We start from the raw sequence: 17,589 nt of genomic DNA, 5'->3' as shown, positions 1-17,589 counted from the left end.
GCTCGGGTCACCGCAAATGAAAATGCGGCCGGCGACACCGCGCGTCTGCGCCCCCCCTCCACGCCATCTCCTGCCGCAGGTATGACTCCCAGCAGCGCCGCTCAGCACACACCGCACAAGCCCTTCTGCCACTCTGGGGGGGGGGGCGCGCGGCCTCATTACGCCCGATGGCGTTTGTAATGCGTCCAACCCCTCTGGGGGGGGGGGGGGAAGTATAGCCATAACCCCAGTGAGCTTTGGCACCACTTTCGCCTCCAGCCTCACCTGCATTACACCAGCTCTGGGGGGGGGGGGAATACACCTCTCCGCCCGACGCTGCCTCCGGTCCTGGGGCCCCTGCTGCTCATATTCTGCACGCAGGCGGCTACCAGACCAGGCATCCTCTTCTGCGGGTTCCTTTCCAGGAACAGGAAACCAAAACTGAGGGAGCGAGGGGGACCGCCCCATTTATCTCTCTGTAGGTTTCCTGTTCCGGGGGCGGATCCCCTCTCTCAGTGGGTGCTGTCATGGCGAAGAGGAAAAAAAGGAACCCCCTTTCCTAGATGCATAAAGGATATAGATGGTCACCTATTAATCTGTTGTATTGGTAGACAACACATCTAAAAAGGTACAGCAATAGAGACATATTCCACTCATAAATGCCATAGCCTAATTGCACATATATGTAAACATCATGCAAAATTATGAAAAATATGGTCTCTCAGGACCACAAAATACACAGTTAGGTGAGGTAGTAATGTATAAAAGGAACAGTCTCACCAAATAGAGTAGCGGGTCAGGAGTCCCAGAAGATCCTCTGTTCAATCCAACTGGAGGATAAATTAGGAGAAGACAATACCCTGCCACATCCCTAAGGGGCTAACAGTCAGCTAATCCCCAGACTCCTGCCCTGACAAGGGCAGTCCACAGTTAGCCCTAAATTGCACATGCCCTGCACTTTCCCTAAGGTGATGTCCCAACGTGTTTCATCCAAGTAAAATCTTCAGGGGACTAAACTTGTAAAGTGCCATAGTGCTATTAATGAGAGGAAACAAAACCTTCCACTCCCTATGCTGTCCGCGGGAAATGGAGGAAAAAGGGCATATTTATAGATAACCTCATGTGCAATCACACATAGTTGGTAGCACCTGTCGCCACATTTGATTACCTCATATGTCACATGTGCTTTTGTACGTGCACGGACCCTATTTGTTGGTCCCCCGACAAGCGCCATCAGCCACGCCATATCCGGTCGTGAAACACACACCAAAAGGAATGCATCAGAGGCGTGACTCCGCCTTCGGCACCACCGGTGCACACTGAAGCAGCGGCCGACTTCCAGTCTGCGGGGAATACCAGAACACGCCCCAAACAGAGACATAACCCCGCCTCCCACAGCGCCGGCGCCCCATGTACATCATAGAAAAGCGGCCGACTTCCGGTCCGCGAGACATGACAGGGGGCGGACATAACTCCGCCTCCCAAAACATCGGCGCACAATGTGCACCCTGGGGAAGCGGACGACTTCCGGTCCGCGGGGAATATCAGATGTATGGGCGCATCTGTCTTACCTCCAACGGTGGCAATTATCGCTCTCTATTAGCACTTCATGCACACTTCCGGTCCGCACGGGAAAAGCACCTCACTGCCGGTGACATCATCAAATGTGTACACCGGTTCCAGTCCAGGGTGAAGGTGCCCCCGCCTAAAAGTCCAGCAGTCACAGGGGTATATTTCTCCCTATATAACGCATAAATATTGCGCCGCCTAATAAACACGTTCCATATAACGCATCAGCGCTAATCAAATACTGCTAAGGGACCGCTAATTTGTTCTTATAAACCACTTCCCTCCTTCCTGGAGCGCCCACTGCTGCTCTTGACGCTGCGTGCCTGCATTTCCACCACTGGTGGGTGCACCTTATGTTCTCCTGGCGATGACATATTAGCACATCAGTGTTCTGACCCTGGCGGTTTTTATATTTCCTGCCATGAGCCGTCTCCCCGGACCTCCGGAAGTGCTCCCAGCACTTCCAGTTCGAAAAGAACAGCTGTGTCCTGTGCGCATGCGCGGCCGCAAACCGGAAGTACATTTACTGAAGACGCCGGCCGCAACCAGAGAGGGCTCCCCTGACACAGCTTCTGATGTCGCAGCCTCTGCCATTCTCACGGATATTGCACAGGAAGCATGCATTGGCCCAGATATTCTTCTTTCTTCAACAGGTTCCGACAGGTTACCATAGGAACAGGAAACCAACTGAGAAGAGGGGGACCACCCATTTTTATTCTGTAGGTTTCCTGTTCCTATGGGCGGGTCCCCTCTTTCAAGTGGGTGCTGTCGTGGCGAAGAGGAAATAAAGGTTTAATAAACAGGTGTCAGTCAGATACCCTCATTAATAAAACGGTACATACAGAGTTAAATACACAAACACACACGCATGCACACCCATGTAGGAGCATTAACCTAGATATGCTGTAACAAAACAGCAACTGTCAGAAATCTGCATGAAACGCAATATCTGTTTATTTAAAAAATAAATAAATTAAAAAAAAAATTGTGTGGGCTCCCGCATAATTTTCATAACCAGCAGAGGGAAAGCTGATGGCTGATGTTAATATTCTGGGAAGGAGCAAATAACCATAAGGGTTCCCAGGCAGTTAGTATCAGCTCACAGCTGTTTGCTTAGCCTTTACTAGCTAGTTTACAGGGGAATCTAAGAAAAAAAAATTGAAATGGGGTCCCCCCTATAAGATCGAACCAGCAAAGGCTGGGCAGACAGCTGCAGGCTATTAATAGCCTGGGAAGTGGTCATGGAAATTGGCACCCCCCCAGGCTAAAAACATCAGCTCTCAGCCACCCAAGAAATTGCACATCTTTTAGATGCATCAATTTTAGCACTTAGCCTTGCTCTTCCCACTTGCCCTGTAGCGGTGGCAAGTGGGGCTCATATTTGTGGGATTGATGTCACCTTGGTATGTCAGGTGACATCAAGCCCACAGGTTAGTAATGGAGAGGCGTCTATAAGTCACCTCTCCACTACTAACCCCATAGTGATATTGTATAAAACATAGACACCCAGAATAAAGTCCTTTATTTGAAATAATCACACTTGCTCCTTTATTGAATCTAAATTTACCATACTGCAAAATATAAAAAAATAATAAACCAACATATAATATTATCCTGTCCGACGTAGTCCATTTAATATCGAGTGTCCCACGGTGATCTCACATGTAGAACAGTCACATCGGGAGATATGACTGCTCTACCTGGCCTCTGGCGATACATTGACAGGAGGTAATCGCTCCCACAGTGTATCACTGCGCTGCCATGAGAGTTCACCGGAGTTCAGAACCGGAGAAGCGGAGCTCAACACCTGTAAACTCTCACGGCAGCGCAGTGATACACTGCGGGAGCCATTACTTCATGTCAGTGTATAGACAGCAGCCGGATAGAGCGGTCAGATCTCCTGATGTGACTGTTCTACACATTAGATGGTGGGACACTCAGTATTAAATGGACTACGACAGAAAAAGGAAATGTAATGCTGTAATACCCCGAAGTAACCTGAAAGAGAAGAAAAACGAGTTATATTATACTCACCCAGGGGAGGTCCGATTTGGGTCTGGAGGGTTTCGCAGACCGATGCCTCCCATCTTTATGTGATGACGTCCTCTTTGCTTCCCGTTGCGGCTCCGGCACACTGCTCTGCCCTGTTGAGGTACCTCTTCTGGTGCCTGCGCACTGCAGTACTTTGCTTTGCCCTCAACAGGGCAGAGCTCTGCGCCTGCGCCGCAATGGGAAGCAAAGAACAGGATGTCATCGCTAGAAGATGGAAGGCGCCGGACCGGACCGCGACACCCTCTGGACCCGAACCGCCCCTGGGTGAGAATAATATAACTCGTTTTTCTTCTCTTTCAGGTTACATCTGAGGCTTATCTACAGCATTACAGAATGCTGTAGATAAGCTCCTGATAGCAGTGGCCGCATCTTATATACCAAAAAAATCAAAAAATAGATGACACATTCCCTTTAAGGCTCTTAGCGGTGCACTGTTTGCCACTCCCATCTGCTATATAAACTGGGCCCTGGCTAGCACTCATTGTCAAAGGCAGCTTATGATGCATGAATGGAGTTTGTTGGTGGTTGATATTATGGAAGGATTTTGGTGGATTTATATGTGACTATTGCTAGGTTTTGAGTGTGTGATAATTCCCTTTCTTCTTCTATTTTAGTTAACCCCATCCTTCACTCCCCGGTATTTACCTCTGTTTAGAGATGGACGAACACTTGGATGTTCAGGTCCGGCTGAGCAGTTACCAAAAGTTTGGGTACCAGAACAGTACCCAGGGACCCCATTCACTTGAATGAGGGGCCTGAACATCCAGTGTTTGCAATGCTGTCTTGTGCATTAACAGCGTGGCAAACAGCACTTCTGATCAGCGGTAAAATCAACACAACCGGTCAGACAACCGCGATTCCCACGCTGTCAAAAGAGCGTGAGTGAGCAGCTGTGCTCGAAGATATAAAGTTTACCTCCGGTCACTGGGGTCAGCTGATGGGACTAATGCTCCCATCAGCTGCCGCTAGTAACAGCGTAAGTAGGAGGCAGCTAATGGAGTATTCATCAGCTGACTTATTTTTCCAAAAAAAAAATTTCTTTTTCAAAAGTTTCTTTCAAGTTTTTTTTTTTTTTACACTATTATCTCTTTGGATCTCTTTATTTGGTGGTGGTTTCACAAGAGTCTGTGAGATCAATCAAATCCACCCACAGCTCAATGGTTTAAAACATCAGTAGCAGGGTCCTGACAAAGAATGAATGTGTTAACACCATAGGTTCAAGCACTCGCCCAGCTTGCAATATTTATTCATTTAACTAATTTTTATTGTGTTTCTCTGTATTTAGATTTTTAAATGTATGAGCAATGGTTTTAAATGATATACTTCATTATGTTTTATGATTGTTTTGTGTGTGTTTCATGATGTATATATGTGTTAAATGTGTGTTTAAATCTGATTCCTCGTCCACTGGGTGTGGCGTTTTTTGGAAAGGAGGCATCTCCATGTGCCTTCCTTTGCTATAAATAACAGACCCAGTATGTGTATAGACTGTCGGGAGGAAGTGGTGTGATCACCACGAAATGCGTAGAAATAAAGTCTATTCTCCATTACTTCAACTTGGACTTCTTTGGTACATTATCCTGACAGGCGAGCAGCGCAGTGTGATGCCCCATTCTCTTCACCTAGCAAAAGATCATCACATCGGGGCTTGCAGCAGCCGCCAATGCTAAATCCAATGGTTATGTCTCACACAACCATAATAGGTGAGTGAACTTGTATTATCTCTCATGAATATTCCCTTTATCTCAGATAAGACCCTATGTGCGCACTATATTCCTTCTAGCTACCTTGATTCACTATGCTGTAACATATGGATGCTGTGGGTTGGACCCGCAGCGTTTACTTATTGTGTGCACATACCCTAATAGATCCGGACCTGGAAATACCAAATGTGTTCTTTTTCGTTTGCACATAAAAATGTGTATTCATAAAGTTATATATACGTCTACACTTATAATTTTTTTTTTTAATTTAGGCCCTCTATGGGACATGAAATTATATTTGGCTGCTCACTTCTAATGCAATGCATTAAGTATTGCAATTAATTAGATCTGTCAGTCTTACATTGGTGGAATACATCCTGCTTAGGCCTCTTTCACACTTCAGTTTTTTGCATCAGTCAAAATCCGCCAAAAGGACGGATGCTGGATCCGTTTTAGAACTGATGACAACGGATGCCACCCATCCGTTTTTTGGACGGATCCGCAAAATGAAGAATTTTAAAGGAAAGAGAGAGAGAGTGAGAGAGAGAGATTTTTTTTTTTTTTTTTGGTCCGGCACCGAGAAAGAATTTCGGGTTAAATGAGTGTCTGGAGGATCCGCCAGAGAAAAAAACGTTGCAAGCTCCGTTTTCAAATCTTTGAGGATGGTGACGGACAGCAACTTTTGGCGGATCCTCAAAAAAAACGGATGCAACGGACGGCAATCCATCACAATCCGCCATTAATGGAAGTCAATGGGGAAAAAAACGGATCCTCAAAACAAAATTGAGGATCCGTTTTTTTTCAAAACCTGGCGGATTGTGACTGATTGTAAAAAACTGAAGTGTGAAAGAGGCCTAAACGACGGATCTAACAAGGGAGCGTATCTGGCAGACCCAGAAGTCATTATTTGACCTCAGGTTGCTATGACAAGCATCAGCTGATCACTTGGATTCCGACTGGTTGAAAGAGGGACCCGCTTCTCTTTCAACAACCTTCCAAATGCCACAGTCATTATTGATTGCGGCATCCAGAGGGTTAACAATCAGAGGCTGTGCTGACACCTGCCATGGCTTTTACAGCAGGAGCTTAGCTATCAACCTTGTCTATCAGTTAGGCTGAGCTCCTGGCAGTGATTATGTAGGTACAGAAACACTATGACAATCACCACGACGTACTGGTATTACCATTTGCAGAAAGTACCTCTCAAATATACATCATATATCGGGAAGGTGTTAATGGAAGTGCACCTACAAGGAGAAATTCTGCAGCAAGTGTGCATGTAGAAATCAGGATGTCAAAGTGCCGGAGTGATCATAACACACTCACTGCGTACAGGGCACTGAATTTACAGCTCACTAGAAGAATATAACTTCATTCTTGTAGCTGCTCTGCCAGTAAGCCAGTTTAACATGATTTATACAATACTTATCTGCAGATTACAAATATATCTGAAGGTAAATAGTGTTTCAAGAGGTGATAGTATTTCTGTATTAAACGGTACCTAACATTTCAAACACATGGCTATGAAGTGGAACAATGCAAATCGGAGTTCACAAATTAAATGCTTTTGTCAAAAGGTAACATCACCCCTCTTATCACCCATACTTGTCCATCGTATATTTACCAGGGTTGTTTTCACATTTAACAATATATCTAAGAGCGATAATATAGGATGACATCATACTGATTATTGTTATCAGTGTTGTTACAAATAATTCAATAAATATATTTTGTATTTAACTGTTTTTATAGATTTTGAAGTTTTAATAAGGGGAGAAGTGAGGAGGGAAATGTAAGGGTTTAGGAAAAGGGGGAGGGGGTACAATTAGGAGAGGGGGAGGAAAGGAAAGGGAAGGGAAATGGGGTGACAATAAAAACTAGAAAACTCCAAATATACATTTCCATAGCTTTGCAATTAATGCAGATGTAAACTGTATCTAACTTAAGTTAATATCATAAAAAAAAACTGTAGGCACTTAATGACCAGTATAGTTTAAAAAAAAAAGGTTGTGTGTTGACCAGATCTGTGGGAGTATTCCATCGGCCGTACCGTAGCGCAGGTGTTGTTTATTATTTAAACAAATAAATACATTTTAACTTCTAAATACAATTTGGGAATCAATGATTTTATTGTGATAAAAGTTTAAGACACCCAAAAACCATACCTAACAGATATTCCATTCCATGTGCAGACTGAATAACTTCGGTACAAACAGATGAACTGCTGATTCCATTGAGAGCGTCATTAGCTTTCTTAATGACCTAAGAAATGACAAAACGGAATCATGTGTTCAGTGCTGTACATATGTGGCTGTAAGAAAATGCACAAGATGGAAGAATGGGCAAGAATTTCAGTCTCTCGATGTACAAAACTGATAGAGACATATCCCAAGCGACTTGCAGCTGTAATCACAGCAAAAGGTGGCGCAACAAAGTATTAAGTTAAAGGGGCCGAATAATATTGCATGCCCCACTTTTCAGTTTTTGCATTTCCACAAAAATTTAAAATAACCAATAAATTTCGTTTAACTTCACAATTGTGTCCCACTTGTTGTTGATTCTTCACCAAAAATTTATATTTGGTATCTTTATGTTTGAAGCATGATACTTGGGGAAGGTTGAAAAGTTCCAGGGGGCCGAATACTTTCGCAAGGCACTGTATGTATGTATATATATATATATATATATATATATATATATATATATATATATATATATATATCTCTATCTATCTCAAGTGTGTGTGTGTGTGTATATGTCCAGGATTGGCATCCGTACCGTCGCAGCTACAGCCACAAAATTTGGCACAGTCACACGGCTGGACCCCGAGAGTGTCCTAGGCTATGTTGTGAGGCAAAATTTTAACCCCGCGCGTTCAAATTCACCAAACAATTTTGCCCCTATCTACATAATGGGGAAAAAGTGTGTGTATCAAGCCCCGCCCCTCATTATGATGTCATAATGGTTGCCATGGCGACGCTGATGTCATCATAGGTTGCAAGCCCCGCCGCTCATTATGATGTCATAATGGTTGACTATGGGATGGAGGATGTGTGATAGGTATATGGGCACGGGACTATGGGATGGAGGATGTGTGATGGGTATATGGGCACTGGACTATGGGATGGAGGATATGTATGACGGGTATATGGGCACGGGACTATGGGATGGAGATATGTATGATGGGTATATGGGCATGGGACTATGGGATGGAGGACATGTATGATGGGTATATGGGCAGGGGCCTAAGGGATCGTGGATATGTATGATGGGTATATGGGCACGGGACTATGGGATGGAGGATAAATATACTTTGCTATAACTAACCACAGTCAGTTACTATGCCCGGGCAGCGCCGGGCTCTTCAGCTAAAATATATATATATATATATATATATATATATACACACACACACACACACACACACATTATAATATATATACTATATATTCAGTTGTGCTCAAAAGATTACATAGCCCAGAAGAGTTTTTGCTTTTTCTCCACTCATGGTTAGTGGTTGGGTGAAGCCATTTATTGTCAAACTACTGTGTTTTCTCCTTTTAAAATCATGATGAAACCCAAAACATCCAAATAACTCTGATCAAAAGTTCACATACGGTACCCCATTTCTTAGTAATGTGTATTGCCCCCTCTAACATCAATGACTGAAGTCTTTTGTGTTAGTTGTGGATGAGGTTCTTTACGTAGATGGCAAAGCCGTCCACTCTTCTTGACAAAAAGCCTCCAGTTCCTGTACATTCCAGGGCTGTCTAGCATGAACTGTGCACTTGAGATCTCACCAGAGTGGCTCAATGATATTGAGGTTAGGAGACCGAGATGGCCACTCAAGAACCTTCACTTTGTTCTTCTGCAGGCAATGATAGGTCGACTTGCCCTTGTGTTTTGGATCGTTGTTCTGTTGGAACGTCCAAGTATGTCCCATGCGCAGCTTCCGAGCTGATGATTGCAAATTTGCCTCCAGTATTTGCTGATAATGTGCTGCTCTCATCTTTCCTTCAACTTTGACCAAGTTTCCTGTATCTTTGTAGCTCACGCATCCCCAAAATAACAGCGATCAACCTCCATGCTTTACAATAGGAATGGTGTTCCTTTCATCATAGGTCTTGTTAACCTCTCTCCATATATAACACTTATGGTTGTGGCAAAAAAGTTCAACTTTGGTTTCATCACTCCAAATTATCTTGTTCCACACGTTTTGAGGCTTGTCTCTGTGCTGTTTTGCATATTGTAGGCGAGATACTTTGTGGCATTTTTGCAGTAATGGCTTTCTTCTGGCGACTTGACAATGCAGCCCATTTTTCAAGTGCCTCCTTATTGTGCATCATGAAACAGCCACACTGCTAGTTTTCAGAGAGTCCACTATTTTAGCTGTTGTTATTTGTGGGTTTTTCTTTGCATCCCAAACAATTTTCCTGGCAGTTGTGCACAAAATTTTTGATGCTCAACCTGACCCTGGTTTTGTTTTTACAGAGCCCCTGTGTCACGTGGACCTGTCTTGTGTGACACGACCTGCAGGCCGGTAACTAAAACGACAAGAGACGGGGGAAGGGAAAACAGTTACAACGGTGGTCCCTGCGATAGGGAACGGGGACGTGGAGACCTCCTGCACTCCCCTGAGTTAATGTCCCGCACACTCCTAACGTTCCGTATACAGGCTCCTCACCTGTCGCCGAGCCGGAACCTGTCACCCTAGCACACCCTACACCTATCTTTTGCTAGGGAGCTGGGTGGTGCAGGCACTGGCCCCACCACTCTACTAATACACACCAAGGAAAAATACAAACAGGGAAACACCACTTAGCTTTGCTTTGTTGCTCTTGCTCCCAGCAACAGAGTCCACTACCAGAATGCAGCTTTCCTCCTGAATAGCTGCCACCAAGCTCTGTCAGAGCTGCAAGGAAATCCTCTCTGACTCCTTCCACACCAGGACTCTGACTGAGCTGCCAGGAACTCTCTCTCTCCTTCCTTCACCAGTCTTGGTTGGAAATGAGCAATAACCAACCGTGATTGCAACACCGGACACTCTTTTATAGCAGAGCCAGAGCAATCACACCTGCTTTATAATAACATGCACTAAACTAAAGAAACCAAAGTGCAATGATCCTAACGGCCACCGGGGGCAAAACTAGAACTGAAATCACCACAGTGCAATGACCCTAATGGCCACCGGGGGCAAATCTAGAACTGAAACCCCCACCGTGCAATGACCCTAATGGCCACCGGGGGCAAAACTATCTTTAAGCACCATAGCTTAAGGAAAAAAAATGGTTACTAGTGCATTTTATCTGTCATGATCCAGCATGGATCATGACACCTTGATTTTCCATTTGTTAATCACAGTTTGAACGATGCTGACTAGCATTATCAATTCCTTGGATATCCTTTTGTATCCCTTTCCTGTTTTATACAGTTTAACTACCTTTTCCCATAGATCTGTTGACAATTTTTTTGCTTTCACCATGACTCACAATCCAGACACATCAGTGGCTGGGTGAAAGATACAAGAGTCTGTCTTGATCCCAGAAACTCACCCAGCTTTTATGCACACACACTGATTACAAGCAAAAAGGTCAAAGGTGAGGATGTTACCTTTAGTAGCCACTCAAACCCATTTGTGTTAACTTCTGTGCATGTTATTAGGCCAAAATCACGAGGGTATGTGAACTTTTGATCATGGTCATTTGAATGTTGGGGTTGTCATTATGATTTAAAAAGAGAAAACACAGTAGTTTGACAATAAATGGCTTCACCCGACTAACCATGAGTGGAGAAAAGGTTTTGGGGTTATCATTCATAGTCTCTGAAAAAAGGCCAAGAAAGCAAAAATTCTGCCGGGGTATGTAAACTTTTGAGCACAACTGTATACATATAAGCACACAAACACAGAGGGGAAAATAAGTATATGAACTTTGAACCCTGACAATTTTGTAAGTTTTCCCACCAACAAAGAATGAAGAGGTCTGTATTTTTTATCATAGGCACACTTCAACTGATAGACAGAATCTGAAAATAAAAACCAGAAAATCACATTGTATATTTAAATAGTGAAATTACATTTTATTGCATGAAATAAGTATTTGATCACCTACCAACCTGTAAGAATTCTGTCTCTCACAGATCTGTAAAATAAAAACTAAGAAACCTTCCTACTATGCACCTCGTTGGGTAAGGATGATTCTAAGTTCAGGAATCAGCCCACAACTACATGGGAGGATCTGGTCAATGACCTTTAAAAAACTGGGACCACAGTCTCAAACATTACCGTTAGTAATACACAGTTGCAGTCATGGATTAAAATACTACAGAGCATTCAAGGTACCCCTGCTGACACCAGCACATGTCCAGGCCTTTTTAAAGTTCACCAATGACCATCTGGATGACCCAGAAGAGGTATGGGAAAAGATTGAGACCAAAATAGAACTTTTTGGTATCAACTGCACTCGCTGTCTTTGGACGAAGAAGAAGGATGAATACAACCCCACCATGAAACATGGTGTGTGAAACATCAAACTTTGGTGGTGCTTTTCTGCAAAGGGGCCAGAATGACTGCATCGTATTGAAGGTAGGATGGATGAGGTCATGTATTGTGAGATTTTGGCCAACAACCTCCTTCCCTCAGTAACAGCATTGCAGATGGGTCATAGCTACGTCTTCCAGCACGACAATGGCCCGAAACACGCAGCCAGGGCAACAAAGGAGTGGCTTCGAAAAGCATTTCAAGGTCCTGGAGTTGCCTAGCCTGTCTCTAGAACTGGAACCCAATAGAAAATCTTTGGATGGAGCCGAAACTCAATGCTGCCCAGAGTCAGCCCCGAAACCTGAAAGATTTGGAGAAGATCTGTATGGAGGAGGGGGCCAAAATCTCTGCTGCAGTGTGTGCAAACTTGGTCAGGAACTACAGGAAACATCTGACCTCTGTAATTGCAAACAAAGGTTCTGTTTTTCTATTGTATCAAATACTTATTTCATGCAATAAAATGCAAATTAGTTATGTAAAAATCATACAATGTGATTTTCTGTATGTTTTTTTAAGATCATGTCTCACAGCTGAAGTGTACCTATGATAAAAATTACAGACCTCTTCATTCTTTTTAGGGAAAACTTGCAAAATTTGCAGTTTATCAAATAAATATTTTCCTCACTGTGTATATATATACACACACACACACACACACATACAGTGGTATATACAAATTTGGGCACCCCTGTTTAAAAAGTAAAAATTACTGCTATTGTGAACAGTCAAGTAAGTTGAAGATTACCGTAAATGATCTCTAAAAAGTCTAAAGTTAAAGATGAAACATTTCCTTTGTATTTTAGGCAAAAAAAATATATATATTCTTACCGTTTACATTTTAAAAATTCCAAAAAGAAAAATAGGCCGTTGCAAAAGTTTGGAGATTTGTGTGCTCAGAAAACTTTGATCAATGTTTCCGACCTTAATTAGCCTGTTAGGGTTATGGCTTGTTCACTATCATTAGGAATGGCCAAGTGGTGCAAATTTCCCAGCTTTATAAAAACCCAGCCTCCTCTAACCTTGTGCCAACAAACAGCAGCCATGGGTTTTTCACTCCACCTGTAACTGTTGAATTATGTGTTAGTCTGTAAAGTCTTTATTGTCAGTACATGTCCCCGCTCAATGGTAAAGTGCTATAGAGTATCTTGGCGCTATAAAAATAAAACAATTATTAGAATCATTATTATTAGGGGTGGGAGAAAGTTCACTTTTCAAAAGCAGTCTACCAGTAATGCAGAAACGCCTTATATTTGTCAGATGACAAACCTAAGTGGGGACGTATTTTCGTAGGTTAAGTTGAAGCTTTAATTGGTAGTATTTTTTATATTTCAGAACATTTTGGATTGCTTTTAAGGCTTGGGTCACATTCATCCTGTGCTCTATGTTAAGCACTTACATAGTGGCTTCTATCTAAATCTCCAAAATACGCTATTTCTGATAGAATCCCCTGATGGCTCCATTCACTATAATGAGGAAGGCAGAGATACTCAGGACTTCTGTCTGGCTTTTTTTTATGGCAGTGTGCATTTTTTTTAAGACGTGCACGAGATTGTAAACTGTTCTTTTGTGCGTGCCTAAAAAGACGGACACCACCAGATCATAGGCGAGACAGAGACCAAAGTGACTTTATTTACCTCATAGTGAATGATCAGGGTTTTGTTTAAATCACATTTTTCAGAGATTTAGATGGAAATTCCATTGCACGTCCTCAGCGCAGAGCACAGGATAAATGTGAGCTGAGCCTTATTGCAATCTTTGTAAGGCAGAATGAAAAATTCGATAGAAGATCAAGAATTGCTGTTATTTTTTTTTTCCATTGTTCACCGTGCAGTATAAGTGATAACACTGCTTTATTCTTTTAGTCAAGATTACAGCGATGCCAGAATTATAATGCTTTTTTAGGTTTTGCTACCATCACACACTAAAAAAACGCTTTTTTTTTACCGAAATGATTTTGCTTAATCGTGTTTTGAGAGCTATAAATTTTCTATTTTTCTGCTGATGCAAGCATGGACTTGTGTTTTGGGAAAAACTTTATTGGTAGCATTTTTGTATATAAAAGTTTTTGATTTTTGCCTGTTCCAATTTTTGGGAGGCAGAAAGAAAAAAAATTCAGATTTTTTTCAAACCCCTTTACTACCAAGGGTGGTTTGCACGTTAACTCCCGGGCCAATTTTCACAATTCTGACCACTGTCCCTTTATGAGGTCATAACTCAGGAACGCTTCAAAGGATCTAGGCGATTCTGACACTGTTTTTTCGTGACATATTGTACTTCATGTTAATGGTAAAATTTCATTCATATAACTTGTGTTTATTTGTGAAAAAAAAGGAAATTTGGCAAAAATTTTGAAAATGTCGCAATTTTCCAACTTTGAATTTTTATGCTCTTAAATCAGAGATATGCCACTCAAAAAACTGAATAAGTAACATTTCCCACATGTTTACTTTACATCAGCACAATTTGGGAACCAAAATTTTTTTTTTGTTAGGAAGTTATAAGAGTTAAAAGTTGACCAGCTCACATTTTTATAACACCATTTTATTTTTACGGACCACATCACATCTGGTGACTTTGAGGGGTCTATATGATAGAAAATACCCAAAAGTGACACCATTCTAAAAACTGCACCCCTAAAGGTGCTCAAAACCAGATTCAAGAAATTGATTAACCCTTCTGGTGCTTCACAGGAATTTTTTGAATGTTTAAAAAAAAAAAAATTTAACTTTTTTTCACAAAAAAAATTACTTCAGGTTCAATTTTTTTATTTTACCAAGGGTAACAGGAGAAATTGGACGGGAAAAGTTATTGTGCAATTTGTCCTGAGTACGCCGATACCTGATATGTGGGGGAGAACCACTGTTTGGGCGCATGGCAGAGCTTGGAAGGGAAGGAGCGCTGTTTGACTTTTTCACTGCAAAATTGGCTGGAATTCTAATCGGATGCCATGTCAAGTTTGGAGAGCTCCTGATGTGCCTAAACAGTGGAAACCCCCCACAAGTGACCCCATTTTGGAAACTAGACCCCCCCAAGGAACTTATCTAGATATGTGGTAAGCACTTTGAACCCCCAAGGGCTTCACAGAAGTTTATAACGTACAGCCGTACAATTAAAAAATCATATTTTTTCCACAAATATGATCTTTTCACCCCCAATTGTTATTTTCCCAAGAGCAACAGGACCCCAAAAGTTATTGTGCAATTTGTACTGAGTACGCTGATACCCCATATGTGGGGGTAAAACACTATTTGGGCGCATGGCAGAGCTTGGAAGGGAAGCAGCGCCATTTGACTTTTTTGGCTGGAATTGAGATCGGACGCCATGTCGCGTTTGGAAAGCCCCTGATGTGCCAAAACAGTGGAAACCCCCCAATTCTAACTCCAACCCTAACCCCAACACACCCCTAGCCCAACCCTAATGGGAAACAGGAAATAAATACATTTTTTTTATTTTATTATTTTTCACTAACTAAGGGGGTGATAACGGGGGGTTTGATTTACTATTTATGGCGGGTTTTTATTTTTGGCAGCTGTCGCACGCTAAAAGACGCTTTTTATTGTAAAAATAGTTTATGCATCACCACATTTTGAGAGCTATAATTTTTCCATATTTTGACCCACCGAGTCATGTGAGGTCTTATTTTTTGCGGGACGAGATGACATTTTTATTGGTACCATTTTCAGGCACGTGACATTTTTTGATTGCTTTTTATACCGATTTTTGGGACGCAGATTGAACAAAAACCAGCGTTTCATGAATTTCTTTTGGGGGTGCGTTTACACCGTTCCGCGTGCAGTAAAATTGACAAAGCGGTTTTATTTTTCAGGTCAGTACGGTTACAGCGATACCTCATTTATGTCTTTTTTTATGTTTTGGCGCTTTTATGCAATGAAAACAATTTTATATAAAAAATAATTATTTTGCATCGCTTTATTCTGCGAGCTATAACTTTTTTATTTTATCACTGATGACGCTGTATGGCAGCTCGTTTTTTGCAGGACAAGATGACATTTTCAGCAGTACCATGGTTATTTATATCAGTCTTTTTGATCGTGCTTTATTGCACTTTTTGTTCGGCGGTATGATGATAAAGCTTTATTTTTTGCTTTGTTTTTTATTTTTATTTTTTAATTGGCTCAATAAAGGGATTAACAAGGGGGAGTTTTATAGGGCGGGTCGTTACGGACGCGGCGATACCAAATATGTGTACTTTTATTGTTTTTTTTATTTTATTAGGGAATATTTTTTTCATTTATTTAGCGATTTTTTTATAAATTATTTTTACTTTTTTTTTTTTTTTTTTTAACTTTATTACAATGTCCCAGGGGGGACATAACTGTCATGTGACAGATAGCGATCTGTGATGTGACAGATCAGCAATCTGTCACACGCAGTGCTGCAGGCTTCCTTATGCGGCGCTTTGCAGGCATGAGGAAGCCACCTCCCTGCAGGCCCCCGAAGGTCCCCGCCTCCATTTTGGATTCGGGGACCTGCAGGGAAGGAAGCCCCCGCAGCAGCGCTGCTGTGGGGGTCTCAGGGAAGCACGGAGGGAGCCCCCTCCCTCCCGATGCTTCCCTAAACCCCCGGTACACTGCGATCGTGTTTGATCGCAGTGTGCCAGGGGTTAATATGTCGTGGGCGGTACGTGACCGCCCCGACACATAGTGCCGGGTGTCAGCCGTGATAATCAGCTGACACCCGGCCGCGATCAGCTGCGCTCCCCCGTGAGCGCAGTCGATCGCGCTATACGTACTATTCCATCCTTGGGACTTAGGTCCCAGGTAACATGGACGGAATAGTACGTCTAATGTAGGAAAGGGGTTAAAGCTCTGTTTAAAATTTGGGTGGGGATTGTTACTGTTAGGGTTATGGCTTTTTCACTATCATTAGGAAACCAAGTGATGCAAATTTCCTAGCTTTATAAAAATCCAGCCTCCTCTAACCTTGTGCAAAAAAACAAGCCACAGGTTCTTCTAAGCAGCTGACTAGTACTCTGAAAATGGTGGAGGCCCGCTAAGCAAGGGAAGGCTATAAGAAGATATCAAAGAATTTTCTAGTTGCCCTTTCCTCAGTCTGTAATGTAGCTAAGAAATGGCAGTTAAAAGGAACAGTGAAGGTCAAGTTAAGGTCTGGCGGACCAAACAAATATTTCAGAGAGAGCTGCTCATTGGATTGCTAGAGAGACATATCAAAACCCCTGTTTGACTGCTAAAGACCTTCAGAAATATTTAGCAGACTCTGGAGTTTTGGTACATTGCTCTACTATTCAGAGACACCTGCAAAAATGGGTGGCGTTAAAATAAAAAAAGAGTCATCAGAAGAAAACCTATCCTGTATTCCCACCATAAATTTAATCGTCAGAAGATCTAAACAAGCCTGATGTATTTTGGAAATAGGGCCTGTGGACCAATAAGGTTAAATACACCTGTTTGGCCACAATTATCAAAAGGTGGATAAAAAAGGGCACAGGAAAAGAATATCTTGCCAACCATTAAACATGGGGGTGGATCAATCATGCTTTGGGGTTGTGTTGCAGCCAATGGCACGGGGAACATTTAGCGGGTAAAGGCAGGAATGGATTCAATAAAATTTCAACAAATTCCTGATGCAAACATAACACCATTTGTAAAAAAGCTTAAGTTGAAAAAGGATGGCTTCTATAACTGGATACTGGTACTAAACACAAGTCAAAATCCACAATAGACTACATCAAAGGCGCAAGCTGAAGATTTTACAATGGCCCTCACA

At 42.4% G+C, this 17,589-nt stretch overlaps 1 protein-coding gene across 4 annotated transcripts in view; it reads right to left on the bottom strand.

The window, feature by feature from the left end:
* SYNRG (synergin gamma) overlaps window positions 1-17,589 on the bottom strand; it is a 324,950-nt gene that overhangs the window by 80,475 nt on the left and 226,886 nt on the right. For all 4 annotated transcript variants that reach the window (XM_073575612.1, XM_073575614.1, XM_073575613.1 and 1 more), the window contains one exon: window positions 7,469-7,565. In XM_073575612.1, coding sequence (XP_073431713.1) covers window positions 7,469-7,565 — 97 coding nt within the window. The remainder of the gene's footprint in view (window positions 1-7,468; window positions 7,566-17,589) is intronic.

This window comes from Dendrobates tinctorius, unplaced genomic scaffold (assembly GCF_039654945.1).
Source record: "Dendrobates tinctorius isolate UK_male_01 unplaced genomic scaffold, ASM3965494v1 ptg000045l, whole genome shotgun sequence".
Taxonomy (NCBI): domain Eukaryota; kingdom Metazoa; phylum Chordata; class Amphibia; order Anura; family Dendrobatidae; genus Dendrobates; species Dendrobates tinctorius.
Note: the sequence above shows the minus strand (reverse complement) of the source record. Positions and strands in the feature narration are given on the sequence as shown.